This window comes from Pipra filicauda, unplaced genomic scaffold, assembly GCF_003945595.2.
Source record: "Pipra filicauda isolate LSUMZ 115617 unplaced genomic scaffold, ASM394559v2 scaffold301_size890592_pilon, whole genome shotgun sequence".
NCBI lineage: Eukaryota > Metazoa > Chordata > Aves > Passeriformes > Pipridae > Pipra > Pipra filicauda.
Genome location: NW_024104423.1, coordinates 66,303 through 82,468, shown reverse-complemented (window position 1 = coordinate 82,468; position 16,166 = coordinate 66,303). Strand labels below are relative to the sequence as shown.

Sequence of the window (16,166 nt, the reverse complement as noted above, 5' to 3'; positions counted from 1 at the left end):
GATTTTAAAATCTGCTGCAAAACTCAAAAATACAACTCATGTTCAATAGAAGCAGTCTGCCCCATCTCTAACACAACCCTGCTACTCCTTTTTCAACAAGTGCCGCTGTGCTCTATTCTGATAGAGCTGTGGCCACACAAAAAAATGCCCTCCTTTTATTATATTTTTTTTCTATTTCTTTTTCTCTTCCTCTCTTTTTCTGTTTTTTCCTTTGCCTTTTTTTTTCTTCTCTACTCACCCGTCATGTCGTGCGTTCACCACAGTGCAGAAAAATGACTCACACAGGGCACCAATTACGGCAAAAGTCCCTCAGCACCCTTTTCAGTGAATGAATCCACAGGCAACTTTCCAGTAATTCTGCCCCCAGCCTGTAGCATGGCACGGGGTCGTTATGACCCAGGTGCAGGACCTTGACCTTGTTGAACCTCATGCAGCCTGTCCAGATCCCTCTGCAGAGCCTTCCTGCCCTCCAGCACATCAACACTCATGCCCAACTTGGTGTCTGCAAAGTGACTGAGGGTGCACTTAATTACCTGCATTGTTGATGAAGATATTAAACAGGACTGGCCCCAACACTGAGCCCTGAGGAACACCACTTGTGACCAAACACCCTTTGGATGCAACTCCACCACACTCTGGGCCCATTTACACTATAACAAAGCAAATTGCCTGGTGGAACTGAGCAGTGGGGAGTTTGGTGAGAACAAAGAACATTTGTACTACCTGGTTAAGAGATGAAGGGTCTCTTGAGAGTTTTTATATAGGCTGTGACTCAGAGTCCCTTTTTGGAAGAGTGCATCAAATCTCACTACTTTATGACTTTGTTAAACAGAATTTTGTTTTTCAGTGTACTTGTGTTTCTAGCCTTGAGACAGCACTTTCATTTTAGAATGCTAACTACTTCGGAAAACAAACTTGGTGAATTTTTCCACCTAGTTTCAAAATTAATATCACAAGGGGGGAGGGATGGTTCTACCTGAAATGCAGGCACGCACTTACATGAAAGTTCCTCACTATTCAGCCTATCTGCAAGCTGGTTTAAAGAGTTCCTGCAGTTGCACAGTTTTAATTCTGGAGTATGAAGTATTTTGTTCTAGTAACAACTGAGTAATTATTTTCAGTCCTCATGGGAAAGAACTTTCTTTGCTGGAAAAAGGAAGATTGTTTACATACATCTACTGGACTTTTAAAGTCAGGTGTCGTGTTATTTTTCAAAAATAATAGTAGCAGTACAGTAACCAATACTTTGTTCATATTACCATTTGATATTTTAGATGATGCTCAGGAATGCGTGTGTGTCCACGAGGATGTATTTATCATTATGTCTTGCCTGTATCTAATTTTTTTATTCAAGGAATAAATTAAATATCTAATTTCTTTTTTTATTAAGGGCCAAGTTCCAGCCTGGACATTTTTAAATAGTAAATATTTTGTATACACATAATGAAAGTTGCTGTGTCTTCACTAGGAGAAAGCGCACTGCCCCTCTAGTAGGGCTTGCTGCAGTGGCAGAGTCTATTGAGTGATATTAGATGCTACTGTCTGCATATGCTCTGTAGGTACAAAACTACAAACTCCAAATGATCTACGTAAAAGGGCTTCTCCTCCTTAAGGTAACAAAGGTTTTATATGTAAAACCTGTGGCATCTTACATTTAGAACTCCGTGGACCTTTGACCTGATCCGTTTGAAAAAGTACCTTAGTGAGAACCCCTGAGGTGTTAAACCAAAGAATATAGTTACTTGAACCACTAAGGTGTGAAACCATAGTGCCATTATTCAGAAAACCAAACCATCTGAGAGACAGAAGCCAAAGAATATAAATAAACAGTGAATTGTCATCATAACATGCAAACTAAGGTAGATGTGGAGAAGTGGGTTACTGAAGTGCTCTCTGGTAACTTTTTTCATTTGCTTCTCAGTAACTTGACCAAAATTAGTAAGCAACTAAAGTGATAAAAGTTTGTGAAACACAATCCACTTAGTTGAGCTGAGAGGACTGTAAGCACAGTCCATGGTTCTGAAATATCTGACCAATGTGATAACAGATTATATTTTTAAATATTGAAGGCAACTGAGGGAGAGATGGTGAGGGAGGGGAAAGGACAACAAACCATTAGTTCAACATCCTGTAGTTCAAATTAACTCTGTCCGCTGGGCTTTGTGAGTAAAATTCATGTAAACTCCCACTGTTCATTGTGTACTTCATTAACAAAAATACAATGTGACATGCTCATTTAAAATCCAATGGAAACAATGGACTCTGATGATAGGATATAACAAATTGTGGAAAGTGTGCCTAAAATGACTGGGATTTCCAAACTAAAAAATATTATAGCTAAAAGTATAAAAATAGGAAAGATAATCAGGAAGTTCTAGTCTATCTCATGAAGAAAGAAAGAAGGATATGGAGTTATATTAAAAATGTGCAGAACTGATAGGAAGATCTACTTTTCATAGAACATTTTACTGAACGATGGAATATGTTTTCATGTAATGAGAATTAATAATTTAGTAAGATTTAAAACCATTTGTTCTTTATATGAATAGAAAGGAGATAAGGGACTGGAAAAATTAAGAATTATTATTTTCATGAGAATACAAATCATATATTTTGGCCTTAGAATAAAATATCCAGATATTACAGCCAAATATGATTGATAGCAATCCACTGCACCTTGTGAGTCCCAGACTCAAGTCTGTTCTGGGAAACGAGGATGTACCAAATCTTAATAACTTCCTTCCTCTGTGAGACAAAGGAACACGAATGATTCTTGAACAAATACATAAAAACATATCTGACAAATGCACATTTGGAGAAAACAGTTTTTGATTTGCGGAAAGGCTGTTGGAGCATAAGATTAATGTCTTCAAGCATTAATATTCTAATAGAACACTGTTGATGTTCTTATTGCAAAGATTTTTAAGATCATGTCTGAAGAAGTCACTCCAACCACACTCTTAAAAGACTGGAAATACATCATTCTCCCCTGTAAGATGAGTTAGAAATAGGAAAACTTCATAAATACGTTGTCACAGAAAAGGTCCAACCACCTGGGTAGGACACCATGCTTTTCCATTCAAGTTGCTACTGCTGCTGTATAGTCTTACTTGAGTATCTTCCAAGCTTTTTGTAGCTGAGCATCATTACTATTTCTTTTTCTCTGGAAGGCTGCTTCCTCCCTTTACTGTTCCTGTTGCCTTGGCTTTTGACATTGTTTTCCAACCCTTCCCTTTCCCCTGGCCCCTTTCTCCTGAACCATCAAGGAGTGCTTTTATCACCAGCTCCAGTAGAAGTGGCACCATGGACTCCAAGACCAGGCAAGGCCAGGCAAGACCAGTTGAGGGCTTAGTTATTTAAATGTCTCTGCATGGCACTGCCCCATACTCCAGATTTTGGGATGGTGAGACCGTAACCATTGCATTTTTGCTGTGAGTGTGTTTTGCCATGCAGAGATTCTGCAAGCATGTATCACAGAGTTTTCTTGTAGCATACACAAAAGGCAGGTAGAATTTAAGGAGCTTCTAGGCTAAACATTTGTGTTCTCAGCACTCCTGATAAAACACCTAAGGAATAGCTTATGAAGATTCACTCAACTGGTCGCTGGAAAAGATCTCCGTTAATGCTGAATTGCCATTCCCTGATTTCTTGTTTATACCCTTACAATTCTATATCTCTCAAGTTAGTGATTTTCCTCTTAAAAACCTACACTTGTCTGAACAGTGCAACCTCTGATTGTAGTTTTCCCTTTCTTATCTTCCTTATGACCTTCTTACAACTGATGGCCTAAACCTTGGGAGGGTGAGAGGACAGTAAGTCACAATTCAGTACTAGTCAAGCAGAGCCCATTGTTTTCTGTTCTCTCTGCACTTCAAATGTAATGTAAGCCCATTGCTAATTAAGATAATTAGAATTAGTGACTCCAGATGCTCTTTTCAGGCAGAATAGCCTTTCCTTTCAGCTGGGCACACCAATAGTAGCACACGACTGTGCTGTTCTCAAAAAGGCCACATGGTTTCTACCAATACAAGGGATTTCACTATTCTGAATACTGGTAGGAAAAGTAAGACAAAATTACATTCATCTTGCTTGTTTCAAAATATTTAGACACATTCCATCATAACCTGTCTTTCCTTCTGCTTTGGAGTCTTGCCAGACTGATAAATGTGACTGTAGAGGTGAAATTGGAATAACGTACAATATGTCTTTTAAATCTTAGCCCTGTGCAAAGGGTTCTTGAGACTAAAATGCTGATCATATAAGACATTACCAATTAAAACTGTGGTCTCATGCATGAGGTGCTAGGGAAAACACCATAGAGACCACACGGAGTTATTGATAAGAACTTCTGGAATAGAGGGACAATGCAGGCAATCATCCCATAGATGGACACGTGATCCTGTCTACCTCAGGCAAATACTGGGACTGGTAGACCCTTATGAACCAGTGTCATGTGAAGAGGGGAGATATCCTTGATCCTTAGTGTGGGGAGTTTTACTCCACCCTTTGTGTTTGTCTGTCACTGCCCCAGGAAAGCCGAGATCCTTGTGCCCAACCAGTCTGTGTCCTGTTATGGGGACCCTTCACAGAACAGTCCTGCTGGATCAAAGGGGGATTTGACTGGCTTATTCAGGGACACACATCAACAGCATAACAGAGACCCCTCAGTGGGTCTTCCCAATATTCGAGTGTGTTACCTGCTGCCAGCAACTGCTAGCACTTGGGAAGGACCACCACTAACAGGTTATGGAATAACACTCTTTAGCAATACGAAATTGTGACAGATCGAAGATTGCCAGTGATAATAGCTGACTGCAAAAACATATTTAAGGCAGTAATCTCAAGCTCTAAAGTATTCAGTGCTTATACAGTTCTTACCCAACAGGTGTCCCTATGGGGGAGAAGACAGGTTCAGCCCATCAACTGATCCCAGCAGTTGTGATGGAGTCTTCCCTAACTTTTCCCCCATTCTCAACTTTTATACTATTTGTTTATGCTTAGGTGGAGCTTGAGTGACTTTAGTCATAAATACCTTCGTTGCTTCTCTCTGCTTTTAAAGATTCAGTAAAAAAATCCAGGGCGCATGCCCAGTGGGGGGTGGCTGTACCTTGGAGGTGGGTAACGTTGGGATGGAGGTGTGCGTTAATATTACAGTTAGGCTTTAATGAACCAAGTTCATCCGAGGAGAGATTTCGCCACAGTTGCTGGCTCAGCAGCAGGACATCTTTTCCTATCTCCCTTGATTGACGGGTGCTATGCAGGTTATCAGCTGCAAAGTACCATGGAGTCCCCCTCCCTGCAAGGATTTCCACAGAGCCTGGCCGCGGTGTCTCCGCTCTGCTCCACCCTACGTTCCATCCCCTTAGCAGGTGCTTGCTGTTGTATGGGAAAGCGTAGTGGAGCACATGGACCGCATTCCATCCAGGGTGTAGCAGCTGCATTTTACCCTATAATTTCTGTACTGTTAAAACTTCCGTTGGGATGTGAATAGAACTTCTCAGTTTCCTCTAATTTTTACCCCCAGCCATCTTCCCACAACCAGTGTGCACAAAAGGTCTACTCTCCAGAGGGCAGTAGTGCACAACAGACGTGGCATCTGTTATGTCTAGAAAAATCCTGTAAACAGATCAAGTTCTACCAGAAAAACCTGTAAAATTAAGGTTAACTCATGCTGACTGATCAGTCTCTGCCAATCACCTGATATGGGACTGAAGATGTCACTGCACTTCCCTTAGATATGACATTGGCTAAGGCATTGATAGTCCCTCATCCACTGAGGGCTGTGTGAGTCTTCTGTGCTTCTTCCATTCCTTAAAAAGGAATGAATACCATCAAAAACTTTCAACAAGCACCTAAAAAGTAAAATCCTAATGAAGATACAATAGTCCTACATGGTGGAGAACTTTGCAAGGAAAAAGACAATACACAATTTCATCATGCCAGGAACTTCTCATAGCCAAAAAATGTAGAAAGCAAGTATTGAAAAACCAGGTCAATTCCCTGTTCTATAATACTGCCAAAAGAGGAAGGCTAACTGACTCTAAAGGACACTAAGATTTTCAGTATTAAAGCAAAACAGCGCTCTCCAGAGAAGAGTGGAAAGTTAATATATAGTCTCTTCAGGTACGTTGCAGTGCTCAAAATACCTGCATACCAAATAATCTGTAGAGAAGGCATATGCTAGTAGTACCTTCATTTACAAAAGCTCCACTGCTTTGCATAGTCACTTGGCATGACAGACCACAGTCTTTCCTTTTTACTGTAGAGCTCCCAACTGAGGGAGTTCCACCTCTTATTAGTGAAAAGGGAATATATTCACCTATAGGCCTTGTCTTCTTTTGTACTCTTTCCAAAAGTAAGATAAAAATATATACACGGATCTTCAATTCTACCACAAAAGTTGGAGCAGAGATGAGAACTCCCATTAAAGGCCAAAGCAGACAAAGTAATGGTATCACAGAACCACAGAGAACATATTGTTATCTAGCTCTGAACTAAAGGCTTGCATAGGCATGCACTACTGGACATCAGCAAAAACAATGAGAATGGTCCAAGTAGCCTCATACAAGTGAGCTGAGCAGCCACTACACATTTAAAGCCTCAGCAGACTCAGGTTGCACCAGGGAAGGTTGAGATTGGCCATTAGGAAAAATTTCTTCACAGAAAGGGTTGTCAAGCATTGGAACTGGCTGCCCAGGGAAGCGGTTGGAGGCATTTTTAAGTCATGTCCATGTGGCACTTAGGGACATGAGTTAGTGGTGGACTCAGCTGTGCGGGGTTAATGGTGGGACTCAATGAACTTAGAAGCCCTTTCCAACAGGAGTGATTCCTTATGATGTGCTCAAGAAGTACTCCAAAAAAAACCCACAAAACCACCACATTCTTGACAGTGATGAGAGTTTCCGACAACAAAAATAAAAATAACATACTGCAGGGAAGAGAACAAAGCTATTGATAGAGTTGCTATCATGCTTCTACGGTGTCAAGTGTTTTTTGGTTTGCTGTGTTTTTGTTTGGTTGGTTGGTTTTGGTTTTTTTTGTTGTTTGTTTTTTGTTTGTTTTGGGTTTTGGTTTGTTTGGGTTTTTAATAGCTAATAAAATAAAAAAAGGCAGATCAAAGAGTGGTCATATAAAGGAAATAGTCCTTTAATGCTTAAAATAGGAAAAGGCTGGTTGGGAAGTTTAATGTCAGAAGTACACCACATAAATAATTGTCAAAGCAGCTTGGCCCTAGGCTTCTTAGAGTTTTCTAAAAGCCACCTATTTTTTCAAAAGAAGTTAAGACAATTTTTATTCCTCTGAAACTTATAGGAATAACATGTTTCTATACTTTGTTTTTCCTCTACACAATGCATGTTTAACAGCAAGGATAGCCAGGGAATTAGTATCTGCTGCTAAGATGACTACCTCGTTCCACTAGGGAAGTCAAATTAATTGGGGTTTTATGTCTTATTTCTATACTTGCAGTAAGAATCTATCCTTCATAGGAACAGACTTAAGGAATTTTATTGAATGTAAAAATACATAAACTTAAGACATGTTAAGTACACTGTACAAAAGGTACACTTGCAATAAATGAGGCAACTGTATCCATACAAAGGCAAAAATTTACAAATGACTCATACTACTGAAATGTGCAGGTGCCATTGTACATTCTGATTAAGACTTTACATTCTGACAAAAACAGAAACAAAAGCAAAAGCAAGAGCAGTAGTTATGTTCTAAGGCCTGTTGTCTACACTTAAAAGCCACATTCCAGAACACAAAAAATAACTACCTTACTTTCAGTATCACAGAGGAGCCATGTTCAAGAAGAATTAAAAAATTCCTCCCATTTTAAAATTCTGAAAACGTTACCTAGTAAACATTGGCCCATGTTCCCCTGTTATATTACATAGTATTTTACAGAACCTGGGCCAGTTCTAAAGTCAATTTAGCTCAACGGATGTCCACACCAATAGTTCAGCCCAATAACAAAAACATGTTGCCAACCTTACAAACATGCATTTTTTTTTAAATGCCCAGACTACTTTAATTTCAGAATATTACAGTAGCGAGTACATGAAGAAAGGTTGTTGTGACCTCAATTCTTTACCCCATTACCACTGGGTTAATACTAGTCCTTGGAAGTGCCATTTATTTCGCTTTCAATTACTCAGTCAACTGACTACTCCACATGGCAAGGAACCTGCAGATGGCTAATAAACATAAGATCAGTCAGTCATAGAAGCAGAGACAAACAGATATCAGGTAGCCAAGTGAGAGCATAACCCCTTCTGTATGGCATGGTTTACAGTTTTTCTTAATTAGAGGAGTATTGTTTTAGATAACAAAAGTATTAGTAAGATCACAAAAGCAAAAAGTTTCTAAAGAGAAGGAACTGAGATTCGGTAAGGACTAGGCTGTTACCAGAAAAAAACCCAAACCCCAAGACTTTGTAAAGGTAAAAAGAAAAAGAGGACAACAGAAGAAAGAAGTAAATCTACCCACCTGCCAGAACACTTTTAGAGCTGTCAAATTAAACTTCCAGAGTATCCCAAAAGAACAGGAAATCAGAACCTTAATGCCATCATTATCATAATATCTGAAACAAAATACTCATACCAGAACCAGAAGATTCTCACGCTATGTTAAGGACAACTGAATTGAAAATGCATTCTGCAAAAATAGCCTAGAATTAGAGACAATTCAGTTTTTATTTGCAGTCTGTGTTCAGATGGTTCAAATTAAGTTTTGCCATATATCCTAGGGATCTGTGTTTCATTTAAATATTGTGCCCAGTTATAGAATTAAGGAGCAACTTCCTTTATCTATCTGCTGCTAAAACCTTTTTAACAACTGCAAAGTTGTTTTTATCTTTGTATATTTGAATCAGTGATATTTATCTCTGAACTCTAAAAACAACACTCAAATATTTCAATATTTTTAATAGGAAGTACCATCATAAACTAAACTATCCAAGACACGAATGCTGGGGTTAATTTTTTTATTTTTCTTAACACAAAATTATATTCAGAGTAGATTATAGAATACTACTTCCACATAGCATTCCACTGATACATTTTCTTCAATGTTTTTGGACTGGAGGTCCCCATACTCTAATTTTATTGCTACTTTCCTGGGAAGAAAAATCAAATAGTCTGTCCTACTGGTTGAACAAACAGAATGCAGACACATTTTAGACCATTTTGATGTATCTAACATCAGCCAAACCTACAACTAATAAGACATACAGCCAGAATTCCTGTGTTGTCCTGCTTAGAGCTATCTCTGGCATATATCTTCAACAAGTTCAATGAGGTTTCATCTGGGATAATAAGCACCTAGAAAGAGAACTTTGTTTTTAAACTACTCTTTTTTTTTCCTAGACTATTTACAAGACTCCTGTATAAGCATTATGGTCATGTATGTGCCCTAAATGCACATGTATACTATGAAATGCACAAACTATACTCTAGAAGGGAAAGCATAACTTATCAGTTAGCAATCTGGCACATTTACAAAACCCACTAGTTATTTTTGAGTAGCACTATTTCAAGTTGTCAGTACCCTCTGCATTTGTGTTGTCACTTGTGGTTCCATCTTAATTCCACTCTGCTTTGTTATTTTAACAGGTTAACTCTACTTCTGTTGTACTGATATTCCCAGAAAATGATTTGATTGTAAAGAAAAAACAAAATGCAGTTGTTCCACACTTGTTCTGTCACAGATGTTTGTAAGCACATATAAGATATTGTAAGTAGGAAGTGTGAGCAAAGCCTTTTTTAAGAAAATGCATATTTTTTTTTTTAATTCTTCAACACATCTTCAAAACAAAAGAAGTTCATAAATACTTCCTTAAACTTAAATCTAGTTTCACTGCTAAACATCAGAAGTACCCTTCCTTTTAGAAGGCCCCATACCATTCAGAAATGCAAAATTTTCATCTTCACTTTTTTGGTAATTACAGACTTTCAGCCTTCTTTTTATAACTGTCTAGAATTCTGTTCAAGTCTGACAACAGATCTTCAGACATGAATTCTTCATAATCTCTCTCAATTTTCATGTTCTGTTCATCAAGGTATTTCTAGAAAAGAGTTACAGAAAGTTTATTAGGTCTATCATGGTCTCTGATTCTGCTAAAGCATTTTAAGCAGTTATTGCACAGGTTAGGTGATTTCAGTTAAACACTTTTCTGAAAGATGTCTACCAGAAGCAGGTTAAACCTGACAGGATGTAACTGCTGAAATTTAATGATCAATGCTGATTATTTATACCAAAGGTTTTGTCAACAAATTTAACTGGAATCTACAGACTCAGTGCAGCAGCTAAATAACTAATACTTGATAGGAAACAGTAAGTTCTAATTTCCATGTGTTTAACTGCAGTTGCACATGTCTCTAGAGAGATTTGATTCTGAATATAAAATTTACAAATTTACTTACCCCTACAGATACTACATGAGTACCAATCACTTCTAAAAGACGACTCAAGTTATCACCAGCTTTTCTGCTCTCTTCTGTTGTTGTTTGCACAACGACTTGATATCTAAAAACAGATACTCAGAAAGTCATTCATCAAATCTGATTTATTGTCATGTTTAGCCACACTTTTTTCTATTAGTATTAAATTGAACCAAGTTAGATTTGTATATTAATACTCAGTTTAGAAGAATGGACTGTATTGTGCTAACCAGTAAGAAACATTGTACCTTAGAGTCAGAATAGTATTTTCAAACTTTAAGGTATAAAATCTAGTTGTCACATAACTTAGGAAACAAACCAATTTCTTTATTACAACCATATGTATGAAAAAAATTACATGGAAAACAGGAGTTCTGTTAGAGCACACAAATATTCTAGCAAAATACCATTGAGGAGAAACATCCTTTAGTTGCTAACTTGTGAAATTAATATAGACTGAGATGGATAAAAGCTGAAACAATTTTATGTTAGGATTCAAGAGAATATCTTTATCAGTAAAAGCCAAAGTAAACTAGGCAAACTTTGAAGGTATGGGTCTTACTGTCGTTGGAGATCATGCAATTCATTTGTGGCTTCACTGAGACCTTCATTGACACCACTCTCAAGTAATTGTTTATGCTTCTTTAACAATTCCAGTTCATTTGCACATTTTTGCTCTTCTTCTTCTACTTCCTGTAATAAGGAAAGAAGAGGAAAAAATTGCATAGCTTGAGAATAATTAGAATTTTTTTCCTCCTTTATATTACCTGATTGCATCCTGATGCTTGAATTCAGAATTCACAAAAGTAACTCCAAGCTCAGAATTAAAAAAAAACAAACCAGGGACATCCCTCCCAAACATAAAGTTTCAGGTATTTTCTGTATCATCTTCCTCTCAGAATCAGTCTAACCTTCTCTTTATTCCTTTAATCACATTTAAAGGTCTGTGTTGCAGCAATCTTCCCTTCAAAGTTAATCTCAAAAAGTGTTATTTACATACTCTAAATAATTTAGGAATGGCACATCATGAGCAACTCTTTCTAGGTTAAAAAAGTAAAATCACATTTGAGTACAAATTCCAAGTAATCATCTCTTCAAGGAGAATGACAATGTTGATACTATATTTAATACAATTAAATCCACAAAACCATACAAAATTCTGCCATCAACTCAAGATGCAGTTCTGGTAGATTCTGAAACATGATTCCTCAAAATAATTTTAATACTTAAGTCTTATGGACAGCATTTTAAAAATCACGACTGTCTTGTTAGAAACATCCAGTTGCAACTGTGTATTTTATGAGCTTACCTTTAGAGAAAAGTATATGCAACAGCATAGATCAAAAGCTAACTTTCAAGTGTTTTTGAAAACAGTAAGCTAAATTAATTGCCTTTAGCCACCTCAGCAGGTATTGGCAGTAAAACAGCTCTGTTTCATGGCTACAGCACAGGAGTTTGGATTTACAAGTGCATATATGCTGAACACTTAGTTCACGGAGCATTTTTTGCTAGGGTGCCACAGCCCCACCAAAGCCATGCTGTCAGAGAAGTTGGGAGGTATTGAAGCAGCCACTTAGTTGTTAAATCACAAGTGAGGAAAGGGATTAAGGACTGTTCCCGTGCTGGGGATGGAAGCTAAAGCAAGCAACAGTTTCAGATAATTAAAACATTTAATTTCCTTTTGGTCAATCAATATATTCCTTAGTTTTTAAGGAAACTAATTAAACATGTTTACTAAAACCTGTAAATGTATTCATTATATACAAATTGATTAGACAAAGCAGACTTTGTTAGTCCTAAAATCTCCTTCAAGCACATGCTCTGAGACATCCTGAGGTCAGGAGATGATTGCTGCCACTTTTTTTACTGGACGTAGAACTTCATGATTTACAGGATCTGCTAACGTACAGTGCCAGATTCTCTTACAAGAAAGTGAAAACAGACTCACTTAAGGTAGCAATCAAATACTTCTGAAAAGAATGACAAAATCCTGAAAGAGGAATGGAAGAAGGCAAGAGCAGAGGTACAAACAAAAACGCAAAGCAAAAACTTATATATAAATACAAAGATTAAAGATATCATTAAGGATAAATTGTCATCAATCTGTAAGAAGTTTTACCTTAAGCTTCTGTTGGTAAAGATCATCCAGCTTTTCAGCTTCTTCTGTCAGCATTTTTACACTGCTTTTTGCATCCGCTACCATTGCATTCACCTAGAATGAAAACATAACCAAGGAAATGCAATTCAAAAGAATTCCAACCTATAAATCCATGCCATCATAAACAACACCTGGTAGCCCAGAAAATATTTAATCTAGGCCAGGTTGGGATGGCATTAACTTTCTTCATAGCAGCCTGGATTGTGATTTGGTTTGGATAAGAGGCTAAACCACACCAAATGTTTTGGCTATTTCTGAATAGTGCTTGCACACCATCCAAAGCTTTCCATCCCTCCCAGGGCTCCTCACTGAGTACGGTAGGGACAAGCAAGAGGTTGGGAAGGCACACAGCCAGGCCAGATGGCCAGAAGGATATTCCATACCATCATGTTCAGTAATAAAAACCAAGGTAGAGGAAGAATGAAATTCTCCTTCTTCCAATCCACCCTGAACACAATATTGCTAAAAATCTTGCTGATGACAATTTGCCAGTGATGGTAAGCCACACAACAGACTGCAATGGGCAACTTATTAAAAAGAAATATTACCAGTGTTTATGGTCAAATGTATATAAACTGCATAAACTTCAATGCAGGGAATACACAATATTTCAACCAATGGAAAACGACCCCAATTCTTAGAAAAACTTTTGGGTTCCCTCATAATTAAAGCAATTTTCTCACAGCTTCTTCCCCTCTTTACTTGCCCTCAAAAAAACCCCTAAGACCAAAAAAACCCAACCAACCGACCAAAAAAACCAAAAAACCCAACCAAACAAAAAACCCCCAAAAAACCAACCAACCAACCAAACCAACCTGAACCCAACAAAAACAAAAAACAGCCCACCACACCATACTTCACCCATGCCAAAGGGTCAAATGGGACCAGCAGATATTATGTTTGGTATCTTAGTCTTTATCTTCACTAACCAACACACCTGTTCGAAAGCATCTTCCGAAGACATTTTCCGTTCAGTAGCTTTCCTAATGTCTTCCTCTGTCTGGTTTATGATCTCCATAAGGGGAGCCTGTAATATGCATACAAGAAGATCTGGCTAATGCAACTTGTTAGTTTGAACTAAGATGTACCCCAGTACATCTTTTCTTTCTCCTGTTTTTATTTAGGCTGCTGTACTCTCCAACACCAAATTTTCTTCATATGCTACAATGTAGTTGTGGCAACTCATCACAGAAGCTTTTCAATGAAGTTTCATTGTGAGATTGAGAGACTTTTCCAACATTTCCAAAGAAACACATCTTTTTGTGAGCAATAACAAAAGCCTTCAGTGTTGGCTCTACTTACGTTGATCTGGGCTCTGTATTTGGCTAGGCAGTTTGGTCCTTCCTCAGGATTAAACTGAATCTCAAAGTGAAAGCCTTTGGAATTCTCAGCACTTACTGGAATTAATTTCAGCTTTCGAGCCAGTTTATGATATTCTGCCAGTTGTATTTCTATCTGTTCAGAGGAGAAGAGGGCAAAAATCACATAAGAGACAGAAGGGAAAAGCTTTGCAGAAAATATTCATATAGTACTTTAAACAGGTTCCTGAGTTGCTGTATACAGACACAATTACATGTTACACCAGAGTATTCAAGAACTGTATGTAACGACAGTCCAGCAGGTTGCTGGATTAAGTGCTGTTTTATTATTCTTTCAGTTTGCTCAGCAAGGTTTCTCAGTGTGTATGGCTGACACTGAATTGTTTCATCTGCCATATTTTTTCCTGCCTCAGCTTTTTGAGGACTAGCTGATAGGGAAGTAAAAGCATGCTTAAAAATAACACTAAACCAAAGTTCAGTCATCATGTTGACATGCCTTCTCTCTTTGGTTTTGACAGGAAATGCCACATAGCCACATATCCTTGTAACAAACTAACCTGAGCATACCGTTAAACAAAGCTTATTAAATGCTCTAATTTCTAATTAATGAGTGCTATTTATATCCAAATACTAAAGAACCTAAATATTTTTCCCAGTTTTATGTGCTTCATACTGGCACATGAGGAATTTAAGTTAATACCAAGTGCTTGACACTGTGAAATGCAAAATATATTTGAAATATTTTTATCTAATTTTCCATGTGGCAAAGCAGAAGCTTTTAAATCCCATCACTTACAGGACTACACCTTTTCATTCTGTTTGCAGGAATTGAATTTGGCCCTTAAAAGATATTAAAACTTCTACATAAGGGATTAACCTGACCCTAAACACATGCAAAGATGTTGATTCAAAGCACTATTTCCTTCCCATGAAACCTTAACATCAACCTGAAACTTCTTGTGTTATCAAAGCAATGTCATGCTGATATCATCAAAGCTTGCAATGCTATAGCAGTGAGAGCTGACAGTGGTGCATATTCTAGCTACATCTCTTATGATGCAGTTTAGCCTGTTGTTAGATTATTTAGAAAAGAAGTAACAATAGTTCAAGTCCCAAGTTTCAGCTTGCATGATGAAAACTGATAGCCAGCTCTCAGTGTAGTGGGATTTTCACATACCGCCTCTTTATTCCTAGCATATTTTAGCTCTTCATTCCACAGCTGATGTTCTTCTGCTTCCACTTCCTTAGTCAGCTTTTTAATGGTTTGCTGCAACTCATTTCTCTCATGATTTATTCTCTCAATGTCTGCAACTGAGTACTTTTGGTTGTCAAAGATGTGTTGGAGCCGGGCATTCTCCCGCTTCATTGCTTCTACTTCCAATTCTAAGTTCACAAAACATTTGTGAAACAGATGTAAAATATCACTCTATGTAGTTAAACCTAACATTTGTATTTTATGAGTAAATAATATCTATATTTCATTACTCTAGTGTACAAACAGATATTACCCCAAAAATCCCTCTCTATTAGCAATGCATTTTGGAAAGTTTATTTGTACCATCATCATCTCACTCTGTCCTAAAGCTGAGAATTACAATTATTTTAAAACTATTTCTAGTTTCACTATCCCAATTGTGACCAAGGCCTTCTTACTTGCTGACTCAACTTCGTCAGTAACACTTTCCATTTTTTGATCAAGGATGGCTATATGAGATTCCAGATTAGCCAAATAAGCCTGGTATTTCTGGACATCTGCTTGAAGAGACGATTTCACATTTCGTAGTGTTACTCTGCGATCCTAGTGAATGGGTGAAAAGAACAACCACTGTTAGATTAATATAAAATAATTACTTCACTTTCCAGATAAGACAATAGAGTAACTGGTCAGAACAATGATATAAATATAAAATTAAAGGACTTGAATAAATTTTTATCTCTGTGACAGCCGAGTCAAGTTAAGCATCTTTAAAATAACAAAGAAGGCTGAAGAGATTTTTGCATTTCACCTTTAAGTCTCTGATTTGCATCAGGCACTGCATTGAGACAGTTTTTACTACACGTAATTCACAACTTAAGTATAATAATACAAAAAACCCAGGTAAAACTAGGGTAAGGAAAGCTGGAAATACAAACAGCACATTTTGCACAGTAGGCAGGAGTCTTCATTTGCCAGCTGCACAGCCACTAACCCATTTTTAAACTCATATTGTACTAAAAGCAGAATCCATGTTTTCAAGCAAAATATTT

General features: G+C 37.5%; 1 protein-coding gene across 2 annotated transcripts in view; it reads right to left on the bottom strand.

Annotated features, from left to right (window-relative positions):
- Nucleotides 1-7,484: 7,484 nt before the first annotated feature.
- Nucleotides 7,485-16,166, bottom strand: part of NDC80 (NDC80 kinetochore complex component) — a 19,902-nt gene continuing 11,220 nt past the window's right edge. For both annotated transcript variants that reach the window (XM_027711304.2, XM_027711305.2), the window contains exons 10-17: nt 15,573-15,717; nt 15,097-15,302; nt 13,903-14,055; nt 13,538-13,627; nt 12,562-12,654; nt 11,005-11,135; nt 10,425-10,527; nt 7,485-10,066 (exon numbers count right to left, since the gene is read on the bottom strand). In XM_027711304.2, the coding sequence (XP_027567105.1) occupies nt 9,944-10,066; nt 10,425-10,527; nt 11,005-11,135; nt 12,562-12,654; nt 13,538-13,627; nt 13,903-14,055; nt 15,097-15,302; nt 15,573-15,717 (1,044 nt within the window). In that variant the 3' untranslated portion in view covers nt 7,485-9,943. The remainder of the gene's footprint in view (nt 10,067-10,424; nt 10,528-11,004; nt 11,136-12,561; nt 12,655-13,537; nt 13,628-13,902; nt 14,056-15,096; nt 15,303-15,572; nt 15,718-16,166) is intronic.